The 26,490-nt window shown below is 61.6% G+C and overlaps 3 protein-coding genes across 10 annotated transcripts in view; 1 reads left to right on the top strand and 2 right to left on the bottom strand.

Annotated features, from left to right (window-relative positions):
- The window catches only part of PEX14 (peroxisomal biogenesis factor 14), a 154,258-nt gene extending 139,493 nt beyond the window's left edge, over window positions 1–14,765 (top strand). For 2 of the 5 annotated variants that reach the window (XM_060170924.1, XM_060170923.1), the window contains exons 4-8: window positions 2,359–2,444; window positions 7,331–7,433; window positions 8,418–8,530; window positions 10,825–10,916; window positions 11,901–12,945. In XM_060170924.1, the coding sequence (XP_060026907.1) occupies window positions 2,359–2,444; window positions 7,331–7,433; window positions 8,418–8,530; window positions 10,825–10,916; window positions 11,901–12,354 (848 nt within the window). In that variant the 3' untranslated portion in view covers window positions 12,355–12,945. Of the gene's footprint in view, window positions 1–2,358; window positions 2,445–7,330; window positions 7,434–8,417; window positions 8,531–10,824; window positions 10,917–11,900; window positions 13,141–14,461 lie in introns of those variants that run through there. The other 3 variants (XM_060170925.1, XM_060170922.1, XR_009544420.1) reach the window with 2 other exon arrangements.
- DFFA (DNA fragmentation factor subunit alpha) overlaps window positions 1–26,490 on the bottom strand; it is a 401,378-nt gene that overhangs the window by 365,430 nt on the left and 9,458 nt on the right. The gene's annotated exons all lie outside the window — the stretch shown is intronic.
- The window catches only part of CASZ1 (castor zinc finger 1), a 137,526-nt gene continuing 129,757 nt past the window's right edge, over window positions 18,722–26,490 (bottom strand). For all 4 annotated transcript variants that reach the window (XM_060170913.1, XM_060170914.1, XM_060170915.1 and 1 more), the window contains 3 exons: window positions 24,636–24,787; window positions 23,326–23,467; window positions 18,722–21,107 (listed from right to left, as the gene is read on the bottom strand). In XM_060170913.1, the coding sequence (XP_060026896.1) occupies window positions 20,014–21,107; window positions 23,326–23,467; window positions 24,636–24,787 (1,388 nt within the window). In that variant the 3' untranslated portion in view covers window positions 18,722–20,013. The remainder of the gene's footprint in view (window positions 21,108–23,325; window positions 23,468–24,635; window positions 24,788–26,490) is intronic.

Raw genomic sequence — 26,490 nt, 5'->3', positions numbered from 1 at the left:
GGGCACAGGTGGGCAGGCCAATCCTTACCCAGCCAGAGCCTGTGGGCACAGGTGGGCAGGCCAGTCCTCACCCAGCCAGAGCCTGTGGGCACAGGTGGGCAGGCCAGTCCTCCCCCGGCCAGAGCCCCCAGGACTGCAAGAACCCGCACCTGCATAGCACCAGAAGCGTAGACTGGGGAGGGCACTACTGACGTCTGTCATGAAGGACAGACTGGTTCCCTGCTGTTTTAAGACCTTTCTGTAGCTGATTGAGGAAATGGAAAAAAGAATCAAGAGAGCCTGAAAGGAGAAAGAAAGGCCAGAAGGGGGAATCGGGCGCAAAGCGCAGGGACCGGCGTAAGGACCCCGGTTCGAGCCCCCGGCTCCCCACTTGCAAGGGAGTCACTTCACAGGCGGTGAAGCAGGTCTGCAGGTGTCTGTCTTTCTCTCCCCCTCTCTGTCTTCCCCTCCTCTCTCCATTTCTCTCTGTCCTATCCAACAACGATGACATCAACAACAACAGTAATAACCACAACAATAAAATAATAAGGGCAACAAAAGGGAAGATAAATAAATACTAAAAACAAAAAAAGAAAGAGAGAAAGAGAGAGAGAAAGGCCAGAAGAACATGCTGAGGAAAACGCCCTTGGCGCTCGTTCTTCAGGCGTGTGCACTAGAGCTCCAGCTGGAGCGGGCCTGCTTCCGTCCAGTCCGGGCAGAGAGCTACACGTGTGACGGACGTCGTGTGCTGGGGAGGCCGAGGGCTGCAGCCCCCAGCTGACCGCTCGCTCAGGCCCACGGAGGGCAGAACCGCAAGGCTCAGTACCCCTGGCCCAGCCTGTGCATGCGGGTGGCCACTGATGGCAGCACCAGGGTAGAGAGACTGGCCTCCCGGCACGTTTCTCAGAACGTGGGGCCTGCCGGGTAGCCCTGTGGGCAGCGCAGGTGCTTCCGGGGACCAGGCTGTGCCCACACAGATTTCAGGTAGTTCTGGAAACAGTCACTCCCCCACCCCGTGGAAGAACTCCAGAGAGGACCGGAGGGTCACGCAGGGCGGCCTGGACGCAGCTCCTGCTGGCTGTTAGGGTGAGGGAGGTGCTTCTCCGTGCCGGCCCCGGTGAACTGCAGATGGCACCGGCGTATCCTGAGCAAGAACGCGGGGACCTGAAAGCCCTTCCTATGCAGCCTGGCTGAGGGCAGGTGGCAGGACCTGTTCCCAAGCGAAGAGACTGCTTGTAGCTCCAGTCCCCTCCTTCCCGGAGCCTCCCCTCCCTCCCTCCCTCCCTCCCTCCCTCCCTCCCTCCCTCCCTCCCTTCCTTCCTTCCTTCCTATCTCTCTCTTTCCTTCTTTGTGATTCAATAGTGATTTACCAGATCACAAGACAACAGAGGCACAAGCCCACACCATCCCCCACCAGAGTTCTGTGTCCTCTAGCAGTGACCCCGAGGCCACTGTTACTGAGTATGGAGATCATATGTGTATATATATATGTGTGTGTCTCTGCTGCTTCTCCCAAGCTCGCATGTTTCAGTTCTCCGCATTCCACTTATGAGTGTGTGTGAGACCGCTGCATGGCTGCCACTCACGCCCTTCCTCAGTCAGTCATCACCACTCGGTGCAGCCTCTGCTCATCTTCCTTTGCTTTGAACGAGAGCACCGCTCAGCTGGTGCTAGGGACCGAACCTGGGACCTTGCACGCACACAGTCTGATCCTGAAATATCTCTAATCCTTGAAATACCTCCTTTTGTCCAGGCATTTTTGGGCACACTCCTTTTGTGTGTTTATGTCAACCCTTTGCTCCTTGGGGGTGGAGATCCTTCCTTGATTCTCTGGCTACCTCTGCTGCCACCCCATCCCTGCCACCTTCTCCCCACTGCACACGCCCCCTCACCCAGCCACCCAGCGGGGGCACCTGTGACCCCCCCAGCCACACGAGGGGCACCCATGACCCCCCCAGCCACCTAGTGGGGGCACCTATGACCCCCCCCAGCCACACAGCTGGGACATCTGTGACCCTCCAGCCACACAGCTGGGACACCTGTGACCCTCCCAACCACACAGCTGGGACACCTGTGACCCCCCCCAGCCACACAGCGGGGACACCTGTGAGCCTCCAGCCACAAAGCGGGGACACCTGTGATCCTCCAGCCACACAGCAGGGACACCTGTGACCCCCCCAGCCACACAGCAGGGACACCTGTGACCCCCCCCCCCAGCCAAACAGCGGGGGCAGGTGGAGATGGACGGACGTGTGGCTGGCAGCCCGACCTGTCCCCATGACCTGTCCCCAGGGAGCCTCATGCAGTAGCGGTGGCTGTCTCCAGCCCTGGGGGAGGGGCTGTGCGTGCTGCTCTCCTGACCGCCCTCTCTACCCGCAGGCCAGGGCGGCTCCCGGTGGAGGGATTACGGCGCCTTGGCTGTCATCATGGCCGGGATCGCCTTTGGCTTTCACCAGCTCTACAGGGTAAGTCTGTCCTTCCTTGCAGGTGTCGCACCCCAGCCTCCCCACCCGGAGACTGACCCTGGAAGTACCCGGGCCTGGGGTCCTGTAGCCAGAGTGGGGCATTGCGGAGACGGGGTGTGCTTGTGAACACCATCCTGGCCCTAGTCCTGCTCCTGCCCCCCACATGACTGTGCAGGACAGGTGCAGAATCCACACACACACACACACACACACACACACCTGCACTGTCAGGTCTCAGCTCCTTCTCGCCTGTTGCACCTGGAATCTCTGCACAGACCAAGCTCATCTACTGCCATGCCAGGTACTCAGAGCAGTACCCAGCATGTACTCAACAGAGCAAATAGTCCTGAGGGTGGAACGACACTGGTTAAGGGCAGGGGGCCTGGAGGGCAGCCCGCCCGCCACATGCATCCCGGCCTTGCTGCGCAGGCGCCCTGAGGCCGCGGGCTCAGTGGTCTCATCTGTGAACCGGGGCAGCGTCCCTTCCCTCACCCGCCGTGACGCGGCCCGCAGCACCATGTCCTCCTGACGGATGCAGAGGCCTGTGCCGGTGTCAGACGCCGGTGGCGTCCTCAGAGCCATGGGGTCTGTTTTGTCCTGCGTGAATTGTGTTCTTGTCCATGCCAGCCTAGACTTTCCCCAGACTTGAGTCAGTCCCCGGGACCCAGAGCCACCACTGGCAACAGAATCGCGGGCGCAGGATGCACACACGCCGAATGGCCGGAAGACGCAGGGCCAGGGCAGGGGCCAGGGAGCGCACGCCCTGCCTGCCTTCTGTAGCTGCCGGCAGCCCTGCCCTTCCATGTGACCGACTCTGCCAGCGACTCCCGGCTCGTGACATGTGCTGGTGCCGCCTGCTAGGGTCCTTGGTTTTTGTTTTTTTTTTTCCCTCCAGGGTTATTGCTGGGCTCAGTGCCTGCACCATTTTTCCCCCTTTTTGTTGCCCTTGTTGTTGTAGCCTCGTTGTGGTTATTATTATTGCCATTGTTGATGTTGTTCGTTGTTGGCTAGGACAGAGAGAAATGGAGAGAGGAGGGGAAGAAAGAGAGGGGGAGAGAAAGATAGACACCTGCAGACCTGCTTCACCACCTGTGAAGCGATTCCCCTGCAGGTGGGGAGCCGGGGGCTCGAACCGGGATCCTTACGCCGGTCCCTGCACTTTGCGCCACGTGCGCTTAACCCACTGCGCTGCCGCCTGACCCTCGGGTCCTTGGTTTTGATTCGGTGCAAAGCTGGGGTCAGAGACGTGGCCTCGTCTTGCTGAGGGCCGCACTTGCTCTTCTGCTGGAAACCGGTGCATCAGAAACCCACAAGCCAAGCGTTCTGGCTCCTGGGGCTCCTGCCTGTGAGCTGGCCTCCTCCTCCCTCCTTTGTGCGTGGAAGGCTCCTCCTGACCCAGGAGGAGGAGGGTGCTCCGGCTGAAGTCTCTCCCTCAGCCCCCCGGCCCGGCTCCTGGGCTGCCTGGCTGCCTTGGGTTGGTCTGTGACTGGTAGCAGGCCAGCTGCTCCTGGTGTGGAGGGCAGAGCAGGGCAGCCACTAGACATTCCAGATGTTCTGCTCTCCGTCTTAGCGAGGATCAGGCACTAAGAGACCAGGCACAAGGGAATGCGAGTTTGACACATTTTTAACAGTTCCTTGAACTCAAAGAGGAAGGACAGGGTCAGACTGCTTCCTTGTTCTGTTGGCATGTAGAGATGTAGGGAGGGCAGTGGTGTGTGCTCCTGCCATTGGCACGTCTGCTCTCAGAAGTGGAATGTTTAGTTCTTGATATGCAAGAATTTCTTGACTTGTATAGAAAATTTTCTGTTAGCCTAGAACCAAGGTAAGGCTTCCTTGATGAGTTCCGGCCCATTTGAGGGTAGTAACTCACACAGTGCTTGAAAAGCACTTTGTGGGGAGTCGGGCGGTAGCGCAGTGGGTTAAGTGCATGTAGCACAAAGCACAAGGACCGGCATAAGGATCCCCATTCGAACCCCGACTCCCCACCTGCAGGGACGTCGCTTCACAGGCGGTGAAGCAGGTCTGCAGGTGTCTATCTTTCTCTCCTCCTCTCTGTCTTCCCCTCCTCTCTCCATTTCTCTCTGTCCTATCCAACAATGATGACATCAATAACAACAAGAATAAAACAACAAGGGCAACAAAAGGAAATAAATAAATAAATAAATACTAAAAAAATCTTAGAAAAAAAAGAACTTTGTAAAATGGGAACCTCACACTTCTCTGTGGGCTGCTGGCCTTCACTTAGCCACCTGGGGAGTCAGCACCCTAAGTTCCTGCGAGACTGCCCCCTCCCCACGCTCTGCCCTTGCTTCCCTGCTCAGGTGGGACCGTTGGCCACCCTCGTGGGCCTGCGCTGGGTCATCTCTGGCCCCACTTCTGGTGCCGCCCAGTCCCAGCTGGTTCCCTCCTGCATCTTCAGCAGGACTGTGAGCCCTGTGTCTGGGGATTCACGGAGCTCTCTCCAGCTTTCCTGGGAAGGACCCTCGCGGTCCCACGTGCTGACTGTGTCTGGAGTCCTAGTCATTAGTTCTGGTCCTGCCCCCATGTCTCCCTCTGTCTCCCTCTGTCTCCTTGGCTCAGCTCTGGGAGACTGTCCTGCTTTTGGCTGACCCGGAGAAACCGTGTACTGAGGGTTCAAGGCTCCGTGTGAAGAGGTTGAGGCGGCCTCACTGACAGGCCAGAAACCCTGTGTTCTCCCCCAGTGAATAAGCAAGTGCTGTTCCCATTAGTCTCTCCAGGAGTTTTTAGTCCACTTTCCCTTACTTACCTCTGAGTGGACGATCCACTCCCGTGTTTCGGATTGTTAAACTGAGGGTCGAGAAATATGTAGGAAAGGGTATCTCCCACTCCTCCTTGGAGAACACCACTGGCGCTGCTTTCTTGTATAAACTTCCACATTTAACTAATTAATTTATTCATTAATCTTGCCACCAAGGTTGTCACTGGGACTTGATGCTGGCGTGATTCCACAGCTATTTTCCTGTGGCCATTTTTTTTTTTTTTTTTTTTTTTGATAGAGGGTGAAAACGAGAGACAGAGAGGAAAGGCACCTGCAGCTCTGCTCCACACTTGTGAGGCTTCCTCCCTGCAGGTGGGGACCGGCGACGGGAACCTGCTCTCGCTCACGGCAGTGCGAGCGCGCTACTGGGGTGCCTCTGCCCACCCTCCCTTGTGGATCTTTGCAGGAGAGAGGCCAGAGCGTCTCAGCTCTGCAGGCTTCGTGCTGGGGCTTGAACATGGGGCCTCACACGTCCAGTGCCCTGCCACTAGAGCTTCTACCTGACCCCAACCACTCATGTTTTTTCAAAGTTTGTTTGTCTCTTTTTTGATTTTACTGTTGTCACCAGGGTTATCAGTGGGGCTTGGTGTCAGAACTACAAATCCACTGCTTCTGGAGGCCATTCCCCCCCTTTTTTTCTAATTTTCTTGGATAGGACAAAGAGGGAAATTGAGAGGGAAGGGGAGATAGAGAGGGAGAGAGACAGAGAGACACCTGCGGCCCTGCTTCACTGGTGGGGACTGGGGACTTGAGCCCAGGTCCTTGCACGTGGTGATGTAGGTACTCAGCCAGGTGCGCCTCTGCCCCAGCCCCAGTCTTTGTCGCACTCGTTGGGAGAGAGCACGTCCTCGCGGCACTCGGCATGTGTGGTGCTGGGATTGCGCTCGGGGCATCTGAGCCTTGGGACTCCTGCCGGATCACTCGGAACTTTTAAAGTAGAATTTTTATTCAAAGTTTATTTATTTATTTATTTAATAATGATCAACAAGTCTGCTGGATCACAGGGGCGCAATCCCACACAGTTCCCACCACCAGAGCTCCGTGTCCCATCCCCTCCATTGGAAGCTTCCCTGTTCTTTATCCCTCTGGGAACATGGACCCAGATTCTTTATGGGGGAGCAGAAGGTGGGAGTTCTGGCTTCTGTCATTGCTTCTCCACTGGACATGGGTGTTGGCAGGTGGACCCACACCCCCAGCCTGTGTCTGTCTGTCCCTAGTGGGGCAGGGCTCTGGGGAGGGGAGGCTCCAGGACACATGGGTGAGGCCGTCTGCCCAGGGGAGTCAGGATGGTGTCATGGTAGCATCTGCAACCTGGTGGCTGAAAAGCATTAAGATAGAAAGCAGGACAATTGTTTAATAATCAGGAACCTAAAGGTAAGAATATAGCAGATGAGAGTTGGGGGTCTCCATTCTGTAAAAGGCTTGTAGGTCTATTTCAGGTATATTCCAAGGGGCTATGACTTTGCTAGTTTTTGCCTGAGTCTGACAGCTACCATGCAGCTGGACCCAAGGTGCTGTCTGGGGAAATGGTGTCAGGGCTGGAAACAGGACTAGAGAGCTGGGTCAGGGCAGAGAGTAGCTCCCAAATATGGGAAAAGTATATTAAAGTGATTTTTAAAAGCTTTTATTTATTTTAAATATTTTTTTTCTTTATTCATTTATTGGGTAGAGACAGAGAAACTGACCTGCAGCCCTGCTTCACTGTTCATAAGTCTGCGGGGGGATCAGGGGCTTGAACCCGGGTCCTTGAGCATTGTAATGTGCTCTCGCTCAGCTGAGTGCTTTGCCACTCGGCCCCAAAGTAGGCTTTCTGAGTGGTTTTGGTCATAAAAGTATTAAATAGAATAGTACTAGCAGAACTAGAACATTCTCTGCTGCCGTAGGTGAGGCTGGATTTCCTGTCCCCCTAGCAGTCTGTTCCTACCGCCTCCTTGACAGAGCTGACATGGTGGCAGCCAGGTGCCGCAGACTCGTAACTTGTACATTTCTTATTCCTTTATGGTGTTTGCTCAGAGATCCCAGAGCCTGGGCTGACAGAAAGTTGGTGGGCGTGATGAGAGCTCCCCTGAACGCCTCCCCGCCCTCACAGCCACCTTGCTTCTTGTAGAAATACCTGCTCCCCCTCATCTTGGGCGGCCGAGAGGACAGGAAGCAACTGGCAAGGATGGAGGCGAGCCTCTCGGAGCTGAGTGGCAGTGTGGCACAGACAGGTAAAGATTAATGACTCCATCAAGTCACCCCCTCAAAGCCGTCTCCAGCAGCCCCTTCTCTGCCCCCCCCCCAACTGTATGTGGTGACTTCATTTATCTGCTCTGAGAATCTGTTCACATTTGCAAATGAAGCCGCCGTCATTTCGGTTTAATTTGAAATTGCTTGTTTACTGTCGGCGCGGCCTCAATTAATTATGTTTTTACGGAAAGGCTCCCAACCTCAGAATATTAATAAGGGGCATAAAATGACAGCCTTTCTAAGGGCTGTAAAGTTCATTTTTAATTTCTGCTTCTAGGAGGTTTTCAGGGGGCTTTCGGTGCTTTTCCCCCCTCCCTCTGCGAATCCAACGCAGGGTCAAGAGAGGCTGTAATTACCGTGGCTCTGGGGCCCCGGCCACCTCCTCTGTCACCGACTCCATGGGACTCACACTCATCACCCAGCGCCCCAGTGACGGCCCAGATTAGCTGGGACCTGTCGCTCCGGCTGCCTCTCCTCTCTGCGCTCGCTTACCAGGTGGTGGCTCTGAATCTAAAACTCAGGCCAGCAAGAGCGCCGACTGTCCCAAGCAGGCAGGCGTCTGCCCTTCTGGGGGCATCTGTCCGGCTCCCAGCATGCTCCGGTGTGACTGGCACATCCAGTTGACCCTGGAGCCTGAGGCCCGGCAAGGTCGGAACAGCAGGCGGCTGGGGACGGCCTTGGAGCAGGGCCGTGAGAGCTGCAGCTTCCAGCTCTCTCCACAGGCCCGGAGGCTCCCGGGAGCGGCCGGTGAGGTGAGGGATGCAGACGTCACCCGAGTTGTGAGGGCCGAGCGGACCGTAGGCAGAAGTGATCAGAGGGGAGAGGCTCTGGATGGGTAACTGTTGACCACGGACAAGTGCCCAGGGGGAGATAAGTGCAGACGCGAGGTCAGGTGCGGTGCGGTGACTGCCCAGTGTGCAGACAGTCGGGATGGTGAGGGCCTGGGCCGTGTGACAGACCCGCAGCTCTTCTTTCCCCAGTGACACAGCTGCAGCTGACTTTGGCCTCCGTCCAGGAGCTGCTGGTCCAGCAGCAGCAGAAAGTGCAGGAGCTGGTCCACGAGCTGGCCACAGCCAAGGTACTTGCCCCAGCCCCGTCCCCGCCCCTCGCGCCCTCCCTCCCCTGGGTCTGACTTTGTTCCCCTACTCTCCACGTGCTTCAGGGGGGCAGGGGCACACGGCCCTCGGAGAGGGGCCATAGTCACCTGGTCACCTGGTCACTAGGAGGGCACAGGGATAGCGGTTCCCTCTGAGTGAACCCCCGCAGGCAGGAGGCATAGATGCGGATGAGGTCCAGCCACAAGTCAGGGTCCAGGCTCCAGCGGTGCTGCAGGCAGCTGCCCCTCCAATCACGGCAGCCCAGCAGGGTCTGGCCACAGAGGCTCGCACGCCCTGCTTCTCGAATCAGACGGGGCCTGGGCAGCGTCAGCTCGTAGGGCTGGACCCCAGCTCAGCATCCTCCTCTGCCAGCACGGGCAAGGCGTTCAGCCCCCCAGTCTCGGTTTCCCGTCTGAAGTGTGGCTACAATGACGTCTCCCTCGTCTGTTCACGTCCTTAGAACGGCATCAGGCTGGGAGCTCCCAGAATCCCAGGTTTCTGTGGGCAGGTGACAGGGCCATTCCTGAGGCTCTGCCCAGACAGACTGGGCCCAGGGGACAGTGGTCCAGTAGGGTCCAGGGTGTCACTGTCCTGCTTCACCCTCCTCCTCTGTGCCGGCTGCAGCTCCTACGTCGCCCACACAGGAAAGGCTCTCCCCGCACACAGCCTCATGCGGGCGGCCGGCACCCCACCTTCTGCTCTGGTGGCAACGCGAGGCTGCCCCTTCCCTGTGGGACCTGGGTGCCTGCACTGAGGAGGGTCTCTGGGGAGCCCCGTGGGGGCTCAGCCCCCGGAGGTGCTGTCTGCTTGCCATACAGGTAGCCGTGGTCACCGGACTCCACCGCCCCGGCAGACCGGCTCAGAAAGCCGCCGGAAGGCCGCTGTTGTCTCACCCTTTGGCACAGTAGCCTGCCAGTGTCCAGAAGCTGCTCCGGAAATTGGAAAAGTGTTTTCAGACCTTAAGCATTAAGATTAAGACCACATGTTGCCTTTTGAGCAGGAAGGGAGCCCAGGCTTGAGGCTGGTGCTGAGAACCACTGAGCCCTTGGCCCCCACTCACCTCTGCCCCCTTTCTCTCTCTCTTGTGCTCACGGGCTTGGCATCTCAGCTCGCGTGTGTTAAGACTTGGGTTACCCCATAAACCAAAGACCCAGAGCAGTGTTTTCTCAGCTGTAATGTAAGTGTTTATATCTGGCTTGCAAACTCCTACTGCAACACTGTAAAAATTAAAAAGAAGTGCATTAAGTAATTAAAAACTTACATAAAACTGAAGGCGGGGAGTTTCTACAAGTGCGTTTTAAAGAGACTGGCTAAAAAGCCCCAGATGTCAGGTTTTATTTCTGAATCCTGGCATCTGGTACCACATGTGTTGGAAACTTGCTTCCTCTGTAGACCGGCAAATACAAACACCCCACCCCCACCCCATCCAATGTGACGCTCAGGCCTTCAGGGCTCAGAGAAGCCAGAGCAGTGGCTCCAGGACCCAGGCTGTCTGGGGCTCCAGAGCGGGGCCCCGGGGTGTGTGCAAGCGGCGGGAGTCCCGTGTGCCCAGCACTGCTCAGTCTCTGTCCCCGACACCTGCCGCCCCGAGCCTCCGCACTCTGCAGAGTGTACCTGCGAGCTCACCCCACCGCCTCTGGGACTTCGGGGCCTCTAAGGCTTAGCAGAGGGCAGAGTGAGCCCCGAGGCCTGTCGGGGTGGGAGCTGGGGACAGGGAGGGGCCGAGGAAGCCCCGGGTGCCTGTCACAGCCCCGTGTGCCGCTCTGTGTGGGGGGCTGTTTCTGCAGAAGGAGGCATGGGATGGGGTGGGGAAGCAAGCGGTCGGTGTACAGAGACGGCGCTGCTGACCTTGTTAGTGCGCTTCCATGACACAGGCGTGGAGGGCCTCACAGTGGCCCCACACGCCTCCCTTGGGCGCGGCCTCCCCGCCTGCCCCTCTGCCTGAGCACATCTGCAGCCCGGACAGTGTCGTTTCTTATCGCAGACACTCCACTGTGTCTCCACAGAAAAAGGCTCTTCTGGCACTGGCCTGGCTCTGTTCCCGTTACCTGAACAGCGTCTTGCTGCCAAGTCCATGCTGGGATTCCTGACTGTGGCCAGCTGTCCAGAGTTGGTGGGGATGCATAGGGGCATCATTCAGCCCCCCGGTGGGCACTGCTGCACCCCTCCCAGGGACACAGGACCCCTGAGCCCTCCTGCTACCCCAGCACCGGGGCTCTGTGGGCCGGGTGGGTGGCACCCCTCTGACCTGTATCTTCTGTGTTTCGACTTCCAGGCCACTTCGTCTACCAACTGGATTCTGGAATCTCAGAACATCAGTGAACTCAAGTCAGAAATCAACTCACTGAAGGGACTTCTCTTAAATCGGTATGCAGAGGAAGCCCTGTGACTCACCTGCCCAGCCTGGGCCTTGGGTGGGAGGCGGGGGGCTAGTGCTCACGGGTGTATCTCCCTGCTGGGCAGGGGTGTTGAGGCAGAGTTTGGGGGTCTCCACGCACTGTCTGACACCAGGACAGGTGCTGTACCGGCCAAGGATGGGGAGCTGGCTTCCTAGCCATCTTGTTTAGGCCCCAAAAGAGGTGTAGCTGAGCGGGGCGGCCAGAGGGACGCCCAGAGGAGAGGTGCCCTGGGCAGGGCACAGGAGCCTCTGAGGCCGGAGGGACAGAGGACAGCAGGCTGTGGGCTCACACTGGAGCGGAGAAGGCCACACATGCAGTTTGTGTCCTGTGACACAGTTGAATTACAGGCCTGGTTGTATGTGCTGGGGGTGGGGGGTGGGCGGGCTGGCTGGCCCAGCCCTGTGCTGGGAGCAACATCGAGCGGCCTGGTGGGGTGCAGGCAGAGGTGAGGGAGAGGGACGGGCCTGTCCGCCTCGAGTTTGACTCCCAGCCACTACCGAGCGCACTGGCCCCCAGGCCCTCCTGGGCATGGCTGTGGTCTGGGCTGGCTATGGGCCCAGCATTCGGGGTGGGGAATGAACGGAGGTCTGGCTCTGGCCTGTCAGGAGCCGAGCCCAGAGGTTTGCTAACCAGTGCTGCCCCTCAGACCCTGTGGCTGCTGCCCAGGCCCCTGCCCCTTTGCTCCAGCCACAGACAGAGTCCAGGGCCCCCAGGCTCCTGGTTCTCTGTCCTCCCTCCCATGGGGCCAGAGGCTGGGCCCTAGGCACCGGGGTCCACTGGGCTTCAGGCTGTGGCACCCGCCCGGGGGCCAAGGGGCCCTAAGGGGCTGCCCTGTGCGGCACCCAGTCCAGAGGCTCTGCCTGGGGTGGGGTGGGGGTTCTCTCTCTCGCTGCACCTGGGGCCTGGGGCTGGGTGGGACGGCCTGCCGTCAACCCGCCGTGCCACCCCTCAGGAGGCAGTTCCCGCCATCCCCGTCGGCCCCGAAGGTCCCGTCCTGGCAGATCCCGGTCAAGTCTCCGTCGCCCTCCGGCCCGGCGGCCGCGTCCCACCACAGCAGCAGCGACATCTCGCCCGTCAGCGTCAGCGCCGAGTCTGCCTCGCCGTCCCCCGTGAAGGAGGGTCACGGCCCCGAGGGCCCCGCGGCCGCCTACCACCTGCTGGGCCCGCAGGAGGAGGGCGAGGGGGTGGTGGATGTCAAGGGCCAGGTGAGGATGGAGGTGCAGGGTGAGGAGGACAAGCGGGAGGACGAGGAGGACGAGGAGGACGAGGAGGTGGGCCGTGCAGAGGAGGAGGACTGCCTGGGGGTGCAGAGGGAGGACCGCCGTGGCGGGGACGGGCAGATCAACGAGCAGGTGGAGAAGCTGCGGCGGCCCGAAGGGGCCAGCGACGAGAAGGACGGGGACTAGGCCGCCCCGCCCGGCCGGCCCGAGAGGGAGGCGGGCACCCCGGCCCCGGTGTGCGTGGGGCGGCGCTCACCGCCGAGCCCTCTTGCCCGAACATCAGCCTGGCCTCTGCCCACCGCCTGGCCCAGCCCATAAGTCAGTCTCCTTGCTCTCGCCAGACGGGGGCACCGAGCAGACCGGACTCGGCCCCACGCCCCCGCCTGCTGACTTCGTGCCATGCATGACAAGAGCTAGTCCGGCGGCCTGCCGCCTGCCCTGACAGAAGAGCTGTGTGTCTGTCATGTCCCCCCCGTCCCCCTCCCCGGCTCCCCCAGGGAGCAGGCGATCACCTTGTCTGTTTCCAGAGTCGGCAGCCCCCACTCCCTGCCCGGCTGGGCCTCCTGGGGCCCCACGGCCACCTCTTGCGCCGCCTGTCCCCAGGCCAGCGACTCAGGCTCCTCTCCGTTGTCCTTGCTTGCTGCGGGGGCCTCCCTCGTGGGAGCCAGCGCCCGGGCCTTGCCGCCTGCCCCAGAAGCAGCGTGTGTGTGTCATCAGGTCTGAGTCTCAGAGCCGAGATGACTGTACAGAGCTTAATAAAGACGTCGCCACAGCTCACAGCTGCCTGGGCTCCCTGTCTGCTGCCAGACCCTCGTCCGGGAGGCCCTGCCGGGGCGACCCCAGCCCCAGGGAGACCTGTGGGCTGCTCGCCCCGGACAGAGGGGCCCGGCCTTGGCCCTGAGCGGCTTCGAGGGCGACATCCTGGCGGGGGGAGAGGGCTCCGCTCCTGAATAGAGACCTGGCTTGAGTGGGGTGAGCACCCCTGTCTTAGTGGGTGACTGCTCCCAGGAGAGCCTCCCTCCCCTCCCCCTCCCTTCTGCTCCTCTCCCCTTCCTCTCTTCTCCCCTCCCCTCCTCTCCCCTCTCCCCCTCCTCCCTAGCCCTCCTCTCCCCTCTCCTCCTCTCCTCTTCCCTCTCCTCTCCCCTCTCCCCCTCCTCCCTAGCCCTCCTCTCCCCTCCTCCCCTCCTCTCCCCTCTCCTCCTCATCCCTAACCTTCCCCTCCCCTTTCCTCCTCTCCCCTCCCCTCTCCCCCTCCTCTGCTCTGCCCCTCCTCCCTAACCCTCCTCTCCCCTCTTCCTCTCCCCTCCCCTCTCTTCCTCTCCCCTCCCCTCTCCTCTCCCCTCCCCTCTCCCCCTCCTCCCTAACCCTCCTCTCCCCTCTCTTCCTCTCCCCTCCCCTCTCCTCCTCTCCCCTCCCCTCTCCCCCTCCTCCCTAACCCTCCTCTCCCCTCTCTTCCTGTCCCCTCCCCTCTCTTCCTCTCCCCTCCCCTCTCCTCCTCTCCCCTCCCCTCTCCTCCTTTCCTTTCCCCTTCCCCTTCTTCCCTTCCCCTTTCAACACCCTGTCTCCTTTCTCCTTCAGAGAAGCAGTACCCCAGAGGTGGCAGCGCCCTGGGGACAGCGGCTTCCTGGTGCAGACACAGAGGCTTTGGGGGTGGCATAGGGACAGCACAGGGCCTCCTGGGCCTCCCAGCTGCAGCTGGCTGCCGCCACCACCTGGCCTGCCAGGTGCCACTTGGCACGGGGGCTGTCCTGTCAGGGGAGTCGGCCAGGGAGCTGTGACTCCAGGTGCACAGTCCAGACCACTGGAGATACGGAGAGTCCCCTCCGCTGCCTCGCTGTCCCCAGAGAAGCCTGGGTCCCCGCATCTGGGCTCCTGCAGGCAAACTGAGACGGAGGAGCCGGAGCCCTGCAGCTCCAGGGCACAGGGGAGAGAGAGCCAGGCTCCCACCTGGGCCTCTGATCCCGCTGCCCCAGTGGGCTCCCACTAGCTCTGCGCCCTGTGCCAGGACCGACCGGGGCCATGAGGACAGAGGGCTAGGCCGCAGCTGCTGGGCTGGGTTCCTGGGGCCCGGGGGCTTCTTGGAGGGGGCGGACCCTGGGCCCGGAGGCCTTCCGCCCCTGGTCCTGAGCACGGCTGCTGCTTTTGAAGACAGAGTCTGGCGGGCGTTCAGGAAGGACAAACCCCTCCCCAAAACAGCTCAAGTCCTGCCTAATAAAGGCAGCTGCTGGGCGAGGGAGGACAGCTCTTCAAAAAATGCTTTCATTAGAAAAATAATGCATTTCATCCAAATAAGGTGAAAACATGTGGAATGGGGCAGAAGTGAGCACAGCGGCGCCGACGGCCTTTCTGGAGGAAGGGCACTGAAGGCAGCGGCCAGGAAGGACCCTGCTGCCCGCGGCTGTGACCCGAGGGCGTGGCCCCGGGCAGCCCCCCAGTGTGGGAAGCCCCGCAGGCGGGGGCCGCAGCTCCTCCATCTGCCTGGAGCCTGTGGGGCGGGAGCCCCGGCTGCTGAACCTGACCAGGTTTCCTTCTCTGGGTCTGGAGCTGCCTGTTTGAGCTCTAGTCCTTACGCAGGAAATAAAAGCCCTTCTGCCTTCCTCTTCGCCTGATTTATTTCTGCATTACTTTTGTTCATTTATTGGATGGAGACAGAGAAATCAGGAGGAGGGGGGAGGGAGAGAGAGAGACAGGGTGACACCTGCAGCCCTGCTTCACTGCTCATGAAGCTTCCCCGTGCAGGTGGGGACCAGGGGCTCGAACCCGGGTCCTTGTGCACGGTGACATGAGTGTTCAGAGTGCACCACCCGGCCCTCCGTTTGCTTTGAAAGGTGTGTGTGTGTGTCCGTCTGTCTCCCGGCCAAGCTCTTTTTTTTTTTTTTTTTTTTTAAGATTTTTTAATGTTTATTTATTCCCTTTTGTTGCCCTTGTTGTTTTATTGTTGTAGTTATTGTTGTTGTCATTGTTGGACAGGACAGAGAAATGGAGAGAGGAAGAGAAGACAGAGAGGGGAAGAGAAAGACAGACACCTGCAGACCTGCTTCACCGCCTGTGAAGCGACTCCCCTGCTGGTGGAGAGCCGGGGGCTCGAACCAGGATCCTCATGCCGGTCCCTGCGCTTATCCCGCTGCGCCACCGTCAGACTCCCCCCAAGCTCTTTTTCGACAAAGATGGGACCCCCCCTTCCAGTGTCGTGTGGCTTGTCTCAATGGACAGTGAGCGTGTCCTTCAGGGCTCAGGCCAGATGAGGGGTGGGGTCCTCAGGGAGGCTCCCACCCTCCCTGCCTGCCAGCTAGTCCTTAAGCCCGAGCCAGAAGCCCCCTGACCTCTGGGGACTGTCTGTCCCTGTCCTGCCTGCCCCCTGCCCCTGCCCCAGAACCTCAGGAGAGCCTAACAGCCCGACCCTCAGGAGTTTACTTAATTGTTAGTGTTTCTCTGTCTGTCTAAAATCATTCCTGCCAAGGCACCCAGAGAGGCTGAGGCTCCAGAGAGAGACACGCCAGGGAGACCCTGCAGGGGCACAGCACTAGCCTCAGGAGGAGGGTGCGCCTGGGGTGAACCCCGCTCGCTGCCTCCTGCCCTGCTTCTCACACCCGAGGCGGCCACCCCCTGCCACGACGGCAGCCTGTGGGGCACGGCCCCGGCCTGTGGCTGCCGCTGGCATGTGAGAGCTGGCACAGGCGGGCACGCTGAGCTGGGAACACCCCCTTGCCCTTGCTGGCCTGGTGGCCCCTTTCAGCCTCTGCTCCCCCGTTCCCCGCACACTGCAGGACCCCAACCCCATGTTTCTGGCACCAGGCCCTCCTGACGGCTGTGGTCGCCCAGCAAGTCGGGGACAGACTCAACAGTCCCTTTCACCCAGCGCTTCCGAGCCCAGGAGGAGACCAAGGACATCCCAGGAGAGCACCCCAGCACCTTTCTGCCCCCCACAAGGCCCGGAAGGCTCTCCTCTCGGCCCCCGCAGCTGTGCTTCACGGACACCTTGGAGGCCCAGGTGCCCTGCATGCTGGTGGCCCTTCTGGGGAGAGCTGTTCTCAAGATGCCCCACAGATCCAGGGGGTATGGTTGGTCACAGGGAGGCCCTGGGCAGGGCCAGGCAAGGGCAGCCATCGAGGGGGAAGGGCCTTAGACTTCGCAGGACCGCCTGGGGCATGGGGCTCAGGAGGGGCCCTTGCCCCCCGCTCTGGCGCTGGGCCTCCTGGGAGCCGCTCCTGATCTGCCGAGGCCCAGAGGCAACAGAGTGGCACCCACCTGGCCCCTCTTCATCCTGGCACAGGCCCCAGGACTGCAGCCCCTCAATGGGCCTTGCTCTCGGAGGCCTGGCCGGCCCAGGCTGCCTGGGAGCCCAATGCCAGCTGACACAAGAGCCCGGGCTGGCCAGCTGGGCAGGCCTGTCTGCCATGGACCCTGCCACGGTGGGGCTGGGAGGGCTGTGGGCACCGGAGCCGGGCCAGGCCTGTGGGAGGTGGGCTGTGCGTCAGCCCTGGGCTGGGTGCCGAGCCAGGAGCCCCTTCAGTGAGCACGCTTCTGGTGGGTGTGGGGGCTTCTCCCTCCTCTGGCGGTCGCTCCTGAGGCTTCTGGGCCCATGCCGCCCCCCCACCCCAGGGCCCCCATGACCCAGAGCTTCAGGCCCTGGCCACTGCCTCACCTTAAATCTAGTTTGGAGGGTGCTCCCACCCGCCCGCCAGGTGTGGGTCAGCTGAGGCCTGGGCAGGCCCAGGAGACATGGGCGCACTTGGGGTACCTGCCTTGACTCCTCCCCCCTGCCCCCAGAACCCACACTCCCCCAAGGGCATGAAGTGGCATCTGCTGCCACAAAGCCTCTGGCACTGCCCCTGCCCCATGGTCCCCCTCCCCCAGTGACACCCAAGGGAGTTCCGTGGTCAGACTTCCCCCATCTCCACCCGCTTGGGGCGCGGGCCTGGCTCCCTGCCTCCCCTTGGCCCCCAGGGGAGGGCTGCTCAGCCCACCCGGGCCTGTGAAGCTCCAATAATGGTTTTAATTTGTTGAACTTGTGCTTTAGCCCGTAGATTAGTCACTGTTTTATTTAACAGAACCGAGATATCCACAAACAATAGGCGAGTTCCAACTTGAACATTTTAATAAGACAGAAAAAAAAGTCTGTATTTTTCTGTCTGCTACGAACGTATTTATGTAAATAGCAGTGGGCCACCATCCAGGAGGGAAGGGGAAGGGGAAGGGGAAGGGGCCCCGTGTGCAGGTTTCCGTGGCGATGCCTTCTCTGCAGGGCAGCACCCCCCCCCCCCCCCCCCCCCGTGGAATGATACCACCTTCCCTTCCGGGAGAGCCGTGTGCTCACACCAGCCACATGCCATCCAGGGAGCTGCTTCCCGGTGCGGGAGGACATGGGGACCCCACACATGCCCCGTCCCTGTGGCCCCGGCAGGCCCCCGTCGCCTGGAAGCAGGTCAGCTCTGGACAGGGCTGGCCAGATGCCGGGGTTTACCAGGCAGTGGGTCACCGCCAGGCAGACAGGGCCCAGATGCAGACCCAGGAGCTGCAGACCCAGGAGCTGGCAGACCCAGGAGCTGGCACCCCCGCCCCACGTGCCCTGGCCAGCATCCGGATCAGATCCGGGTACACGCCGTTCCCAGCCCAGACAGGTCTCTGCCGGAAGGAGGAAGGAGCCGGGGGCAGAGGGATGACCCTGCCAAGCACCTACTCAGGAACCTTGGCTCCAAGGAGGGGCTCGCTTGGGCCTAGGGTCTGGGGGACCCCAGATGCTTTGAGGCTGGGTTTTCATGCCAGTCAGCTCACGTGGAGGCAAAGACCCCTTCCAGCTGGTCAGGGCCCCCCAGAAATGGGCCTGATAAACTGGTCTGTCTCCTCCCCAGCCGGGCAGAAGGGAAGCTGGCCCCCTTCCCTCGCCGCCCTGGTACACACAGCCTGTGGGGCGGCACCGCCCTGCTCTGCACTGCTGGGGACAGCCAGCTGCATGGTGCTGATTTGGAAAAAAAAAAAAAAAAAAGCTTGATAGATATTTTTTTTTCCAGTTTTTATTGAGTGAAAATGTCAAACCTTGCATCAGTCATGCAAAAAAAAATCAAATAAATAAAACACATATATTAAATTTCTAATAGCACTAAATTCAAGTGGAAAAATATTCAGTTCTTAATAACCAGGTGCCGAGGAGACCAGATTCAAGTAATCAGAGCACTCGCTGTTCAGTTCGGTTTTCATGTTCTGCTTTTTTTTTTTTTTTGTCTCAAAACCTCTATATCTCTCTATATCTGTATATGTTTATATACATATAGATACACGCATATGTGCATACATATCATCTGATATTTATATATATATATACACACACACACATAGTTAGAAAACATTAAAAAGAGCATTGGTGGGTCAAGCATTGTTTTTTTCCCCACAGAAAGAAAACAAAAGTTACACGTTAAAATTCAAAATGAGCTAGCAATGGCTTATCGTCCTAGTGTGTGACATGTAGGTCACAGAGGGGACAGTGTCTGCAGTCCTTTTTTTTTTTTTTTTAATGTGTTTGATTTGCTACATCGAAAAACTTTTTTTTTTTCCCTTTACAAAACCTGCACAGACCCCCCCTTCCCCCAGTTCTGTGGTGGGGCACAAAGTCTGGGCGAGGGCTCAGCAGTTTTACACCATGCCCACAGATTCAGGAGCGGCCGGGAGAGGCTGTCTCAGAAAAAAAAAAAAACCAAGAAAGAAGCCTCCCTCACCCCTGTCCAGGTCAGAGGGGCCTGGCTTTCTGGCTGAGGACAGCCAAGAGGACACAGTAAATGAGAAGTAAAAAAGGGAGAAGTAACGCGAACCTCAGCACCGGGCCCCCGGAGACTCCGGAGGTGAGGGTCTGAGTGACAGCCCCCCGCCCCTGGCTTGGCCGTGGGCTGCTTGCTGGCCCTTGGACCCAGGACCCCCCAGAGCCCCGGCCAGCGTGTGCCTGAGGCCTCCGCTCGCTGGGGCCCGGACGACCTCGTCTCTAGGAGGAGGGCACATTTCAAACTCGGCACGGGACCGAGTCTGGGTGACTGCATCCCAAACAGCCTAATAAAACAAGCAGGAAGAGAGAGAAAAGAGAAAAGCCCCTACAGAGCCACAGGCGCAACCAAGAGCGAAGACTCAGATGCCCGTTAACTACAAACTGCCTCACAGCAACAGTCCTTGTCTTCCTCGTCTCTACCCAATAATAATAATAATAATTAATAATAATAATAATAATGAAATTCAAGTGAAGAGCTGGACGCAGGCCACCCTCAGTGCTGAGTCTGGACTGGCCGATGGCCGGGCGGCCCATTCTTTTTTTGTTATCCATAGAATAATAACCTTCACAGGAAAAATACTGCACAGCACTCGCAGTGTCTCTGTTGCAATTGCCAAGCTCCCCACAGCCTTGCTGTCCCCCCAGCCTGGGTGGCGGGGACCCCGGCCAGGTGGCCCTGGGGGGCAGGAGGGGGCCAGACAGGTCAGCACCCCTCCAGCCACAAGGGGGCTGCGTGACCCCTAGTGTCCACGGGGCTGTCCTTGGCTGCGTGGAGGGGCGCCCCTGCCCTGCCGGCGCCCTGCAGCCTGGGGCCGCGTCCTGAGCGGCAGGGCCCCCCCGGGTGCGAGGTGGGGGCCCAGGACAAGAGCACCTTCTGTTTCCCTGAAGAAGACCCTCCCGGTGCAGGGGGCCCGGAGCACCAGCGGGAGCCCCGCCTGTCCTGAGTCGGACCCGGGTCCGAAAGCACCGGGGGGGGGGGGGGGGGGAGGGCACCCAGCTCTGCACGGGGGGTCGACTTTACACATAAATACCATCGCTTACAAACCAGTAATCATCATCACCTTCACCAGTCAGGCCGGGGCTCTGGGCAGCTAGGGGGAGGCGACGGGGGCCGCAGGGGCCGGCGAGGGGCTCCCGGGGGGCAGAGACTCCTCCGAGTCTGTGCACAGGTCCTCGTCCTCCTCCTCCTCCTCATCTTCGTCTTCCTCTTCATCCTCGTCCTCCTCCTCCTCATCCTCCTGCGAGGACTCCCCGGGCGGGGGCGGGGGCGGGAGCGGGGCGGCAGGCGCCACGGGGGCCCCGGGGGGCCGGGGGACGGCGGGGGGGCCGGAGGTGGGGTCCCCTGTGTCGCCCAGCCCCAGCCCCAGCCCGGCGTGCAGGAGGAGGGGGGGGCCCACGGGCCGCGGGTCCAGGCCGGGCGAGGCGTCTGTGCCCACCGAGCCCCCCGGGCCGACCCCCTGCAGGCCGGGCGGCCCCTCCGTGCCCGCCGCCACCTCCGTGCCGACCGCCGCATCCGTGCCCGCCACCCCCTCGGCGCCCGGCTCCCCGCGCTCCTGCTTGTCGTGCTTACGCTTGTGGGAGTCCATCTGCGCCATGCCCACCACCGTGTGGCGGCAGCCCGGGTGGGTGCAGTGGAAGTGGGAGCAGCGCAGCCGGTACCTGCAGCCGGGCGCCTGGCAGTCGGCGCCAGAGCTGAACTGGCGGAAGCCGGCGGCGCGGATGGCGGCCTGCTTGCCGTGCTGCTTGCGGTGCGCGGTCACCTTGGTGCTGTCCGTGCAGCGGAAGCGGCAGCGCAGGCAGTGGAAGTGGGTGCTGGCGCCCGACAGCGGGCAGTCGGCGAAGGCGCAGCGCAGCGCGGCCTTGAAGCGCTTGAAGTCGTCCAGCACCAGGCTGTCCACGCGCTCGTGGTGCTGCGCGTGCTTGTACATGTGCGTGCGGCCGCAGAAGCGGTAGCCGCAGGCCTCGCGTGTGCAGTGGTAGTGCGTGACCTTGAGCGAGAACTGGCAGCCCGCGTCCCCGCACGCCTCGTACAGGTCGAAGCGCCGGAAGCCCTCCAGCATCAGCCCCTCGTCCAGCATCTTGCGCGAGGCTGCCGTCTTGCGTCGCTTGCCGAACGGGGACATGTCCTCAATGATCCAGAAGCGCTTCTTGGCGCCCGAGGCCGCGGGCATGGAGATGGTGTTCCCTGGGGGCGGGCGGGGCGGTGGTCAGCACCCTGCGGCTGGGGTCGGGGCCTGCGTGTCTGCCATTCCTTCCAGGGCTGCCCCCTCCCGTCCCGTCCCCCACCCCGGAGGAGGGGGTGCCAGGCTGCCCCGCAGAACAGGCTGCACGGGGGGGGGGTGGGCTCCTGGCCAGTCTGGGTGGGCGGTGAGGACGCGGGGGGGGGGGTGGGGAGGTCCGGCCACAGGGTAATGACCCAGCTTGGACAGGGGCCAGGCCCATCACGTGTTCCTCCAATGAGGGGCAGGCTGCCTGCTCGTCTGCACCCCAACGGCCTGATCAGGAAGGGTGCCAAGTGCCCCAGGGGCTGTTTGGGGTGCGAGGCTGCCCCAGGGACCACCTCCTCCCAACCAGAAGGTCTTTTAAGGTTGGTGCTCTGCACCTGGTGAGCTCTGCTGAGGGCTGGGGCTGTGTCCCCACCCTCCCGGCCTCTACTGCCTGCCTGGACTTGGGGCACCCCATTTCTGGGGGTACTACGCCTAACCCCCACCCCACCTTTGGTCCTGATAGGCAGAGTGGGGCCTGTCGGCCCGGCTCTAACCGGTGTGGTGGTGGGCACCCCCTTGCCCCTCCCCCCTGGACCTTCCCAGGTGTCTGGCCTGCATGACACACCTGCTAGCCTGTCCTTTGGAAGACAGCCACCCCCACCCCTAGATGGCAAAAGAGAAGCCAAAGGGTAGTGCTGCCTGCTGGGCGCGGGAGTGGGCCTGGGCCCAGGTGTGGGAGCGGAGTCCCATCTGTCACGTGTCTGACAGAGCTCAGGGGGCTGCACTCCACGGGGTGCTCTTCCTGGGAGGGGAGCCTGAAGCCCCCACTCCCTGCCATAGCCCTGGGCTGGCACAGTGCCTGGCACTTAGGATGCAGGAAGATAGAGCGGGGATGACGGTGGCCCTGGGGTGGTCGGGGGAGCAGGGCCCATCCCTGTGGGGCAGCAGATGGGGAGCTGCTGGACCACAGAGACACACTAACAGCGCTCCCGTGTGGGGGGCCAGGGGGTTCAGCCTGGGGTCAGGACCCTTCACGCCTGGGCAGGTCTGAGTACCACCCACCTTCCCGAGAACATTTTCAGCCCCAGCCCCTGGTGCTGGGCCCGGTGACCCCCAAGAGCAGAAGTGACAAGCTCAGCCTTGCTGCAGAAGCTGGGTGGGGTGGGCACAGTCGTCTCAGTCCGCGGCTGAGCTGGGGGGTCTCTGGGGAGCCCTGGCTGCAACGTGCAGGCCTAGGACAGACACTGGCCTTTCTAGCCTGGGGCTGGGGTGGTGCCGGGCTGTGGGCGGGGGGCACATGGCGGCCTAGCGGGTACAGCCAAGGGTTTGGCCCTGGGCCAGTCTCCAGGGCTGGCCGGGGCCACAGACCCCGGGAGGAGGAGGGCGTGAGTTACCTGCGGCGTCCTGAACTAGGGGAACGTCACTTTTTACTGGAGTTGGAGTGGCAGTGACGGACGGGCAGCTGGGTGGGCCGCTGATGGGGTGGTGGACCAGGCCCCGGGTGGCTCCCAGAGTGGCCCCGAGCAGAGAGAATGAGAGACAGGGCGGGGAGAAGAGGTATGGGAGGGAGGGGGAGAAGGATGGGGTCAGAGGGGGCTGTGGAGCCAGGCGGGCGGCCTCGTCACCGTCACTGGCCGCAGCTGGAGGAGGTAGAGGAGGAGGAGCCGGGCAGCCTGGAGGGCGGAGAGAAGCAGAAACAAAACAAACAAACAAACAGACAGACGACAGACAGACAAGGAACAAACAGAACCCGAATGAGAACCCCGATGGCAGAACAAGCATGGCATGAAGCACGTGGACGGATGAGGAGAGAGGTGGCGCACAGAAGAGAGGGAGAGGGAGAGCTGGGGAGGGGTGTCCGAGGGGCAGGCCTGGTGGGCCGGGACGGGGACCTGCCTGAGTGGTTTTGCTCGGGGTGTTAGCTCGGGAGGGGGGAGTCTCTGCTGCCAGCCCAGGCCCAGGCCCAGGCCCAGGCCCAGGCCCAGAGCAGGAGGAGGGAGGAGGGCACAGTGGCAGGGGGGCCTGGGGCCCGTGTCCCCCACACCGGCCGGCTTCGTGCACCCCGGCCTGAGCTCTTTTGAAGCCACTTGGCCGGGAACCCGCCGTGTCGTGTAGTCATGGACCCAGCGCTGCGGGGTCTTGGGAGCCGACGGCCGCCCGTGACCTCTGCCCGTGGCCCTGCCCGTGGCCCCTCACCTGCGGCGGTGCTCTCGTTGCCCACGGGGGTGCTGGAGCAGCTGCGGTCCATGGTGGAGGACTCGGAGGACATGGCCCCTGGGCTGCAGCCCGTGTAGTCTGGGTACTCGTCAGTCTCGGTGTCCAGCAGGCTGTGGGGGCCCTGCAAGAAGGGGCGAGGCTGAGCAGTCGGAGGGGCCGGGCTGTGGGGGGGGGCCCTGCCAGCCAGGAGATAGGAAGTGGCACGTGGGTGAGGCCGGTGCACCCCCAGAAGGGCTGGAGAAGGGGCCGCTGGGTGCTCACCTGGGGGCGCTCACCTGGGAGGGGGTGCTCACCTGAGGGGTGCTCACTTGTGGGGTGCTCACCTGAGGGATGCTCACCTGAGGGGTGCTCACCTGGGAGGGGGCACTCACCTGGAGGGGTGCTCACTTGTGGGGTGCTCACCTGAGGGGGTGCTCACCTGAGGGGGTGTTCACCTGGAGGGATGCTCTCACCTGAGGGGTGCTCACCTGAGGGGGCGCTTACCTGAGTGGTGCTCACCTGAGGGTGTGCTCACCTGGAGGGATGCTCACCTGAGGGGTGCTCACCTGAGGGGGCGCTGACCTGGGAGGGAGCACTCACCTGGAGGGGTGCTCACTTGAGGGGGCACTCACCTGAAGGGGTGCTCACCTGGTAGGGGGTGCTCAGCTGAGGGGGTGCTCACCTGGGGGGTGCTCACCTGAAGGGGTGCACACCTGGGGGGTGCTCACCTGAGGGGGTGTTCACCTGGGGGGTGCTCACCTGGGGGTGCTCACCTGAGGGTGTGTTCACCTGGGGGGTGCTCACCTGGGGGGCACTCACCTGGGGGGCGCTCACCTGGGGGTGCTCACCTGGGAGGCGCTCACCTGGGGTGCGCTCACCTGGGGGTGCTCACCTGGGGGGTGCTCACCTGGGGGGGTCCTCACCTGGGGGTGCTCACCTGGGGGGCACTCACCTGGGGAGGTGCTCACCGGGGGGTGCTCACCTGGGTGGCGCTCACCTAGGGGGCCCTCACTTGGGGGTGCTCACCTGGGGGGCGCTCACCTGGCAGTGCTCACCTGGGGGGGTCCTCACCTGGGGGGCAATCACCTGGGGGGTCCTCACCTGGGATGCTCACCTAGGGGTGCTCACCTGGGGGCGCTCACCTGCGGGGTCCTCACCTGGGGTGCTCACCTGGGGGTGCTCACCTGGGGGCACTCACCTGGGGGGTCCTCACCTGGGGTGCTCACCTGGGGGCGCTCACCTGGGGGGTCCTCACCTGGGGTCCTCACCTGGGGTGCTCACCTGGGGGTGCTCACCTGGGGGGCGCTCACCTGGGAGGAGGGCACGCGGTCGAAGTTCTTGCCCAGCATCCTGCGCATGTGTTTGCGGGCGTGCGACGTCATCTGGTGCTTGAGCAGGAAGGAGAACTGGCAGCCCTCCCGAATGCAGTGAAAGTGGCTGTTCAGCTGGTCGTACTTGCAGCCTGTGGACACAGCCCCGTCCCCGGCTGTGAGGTCCCCAGCCAGCCCGGGCTGAGATGCCCACCACCGGCCGGCCAGGCGGCATACAGCTCGCCATGGTGTGGCCAGCAAGGCCGAGTGCGTGGGGAGAGGGGGCCGAGCCTTGGCCTCCTCGGCCTCCCCAGCCTGGCGCGTGGGCCTGTGATGCTAGCGGGCTGGTCCTCAGCCGGTGTCCCCTCCCCCGGGGAGACCCACGGCCGCCCGTCCACTAGGTCACCTGCCTCCCAGAGAGACACTGTCCCCAGGTCCCCCCAGGGGAGCAGGGAGGGCGGCTCTGGGCCAGGAACTGGTGCCAAGGAGTGAATGGAACTTTCAGCAAAGGGCAGGTGAGGGCCTGCCGGGTGCCATGGTACCTGAACCAGCCAGGTGTCTTATATCCTCCCCCAGCTGGGTCTGGCTCAGCTGCCACTAAGAACACCCCAAGTTGAGTAAATAACAGCAGCTCTGGAGGCCCTGACACCTGTGAGCTGAGCCCAGAGTGTTGACACCTGTTGCCATGGTTGCCAGCCCTCTCAGGGCCCCGGACTCTTTCTGGGTTTGTCCCTAAGGGAAAGGTTTGTTCCCTTTCTCTCCTGGCCCTTGACCATCCCCCTGTGGAGGGGGACACGCTGCAGTGGGCACTGCCCTCTTGCACCCCAAAGGCCCTGCTGCCACGGCCACCGAGTCACAGCAGGTCTAGCCTGTGGCCCAGCTGTCCCTGCCCCACCTGCCCGGCTGGCTCCAGCTGCCCCAGCTTCCGGTCCCTTCCCAGGCAGGTCCTGCCTCACAGCTGCGGGCCCTGAACACGCAGCTTCGTCCTGGGGCAGGGGTTGGGCCCCGGAGCCTCTCCCTAGGCATCCCCAGGGCAAGTCGAGGCCTGGGTGCTGGGACCAGCGGGACCTGGAAGGGCCTCCCTGCAGGGGCTGAGCTCACGGTGGTGGAGTTGCCTTGAGGCAGTCTCTGGGTGAGCTGCAGTGTACTCGCCTGTCCCCAGGACGGGACCAGACACGGCTGCCACCCCCAACCCCTCCTACAGTAGCTTGGCGGTTTCTTGAAATACGTCTGTTTAACGAATAGATGGGTGGGTGGATACGTGGGTGGATAAGTGGATGGGTGGATGTGTGGATGGATCGATAGGTGGACGGGTGGGTGGGTGGATAAGTGGATGGGTGAATGGATGGGTGGATGGGTGGATGAGTGGATGGATGTGTGGATGGGTGGATAAGTGGATGGATAGGTGGGTGAGTGGATGGATGGGTGGATAAGTGGATGGGTGGATGGGTGGATAAGTGGATGGGTGGATGAGTGGATGGATGTGTGGATGGGTGGATGAGTAGATAAGTGGATGGGTGGGTGAGTGGATGGACGGATGGGTGGATAAGTGGATGGATGGGGTGGATGGGTGGGTGGATGGGTGGATAAGTGGATGGGTGGATGGATATATGGATGGGTGGGTGGGTGGGTAAGTGATGGGTGCATGGATGGGTGGAGTGGATGGGTGGGTGGACTGGTGGCTGGGTAGGTTGATAAGTGGCTGGGTGGCTGGGTGGGTGGGTGCACAGACTACGGTCTACCCTGAGCAGAACCTCTGTGACTGGGGTCCTGGAGGTGCTGAGCTGGGAGCTTCAAAGACTCAACCACAAGCCTCATGGGGGGGGGGGCAGGGGGCTGGTGTCCCTGGGTGGCG

Source organism: Erinaceus europaeus, chromosome 13 (genome assembly GCF_950295315.1).
Source record: "Erinaceus europaeus chromosome 13, mEriEur2.1, whole genome shotgun sequence".
NCBI lineage: Eukaryota > Metazoa > Chordata > Mammalia > Eulipotyphla > Erinaceidae > Erinaceus > Erinaceus europaeus.
Note: the sequence above shows the minus strand (reverse complement) of the source record. Positions and strands in the feature narration are given on the sequence as shown.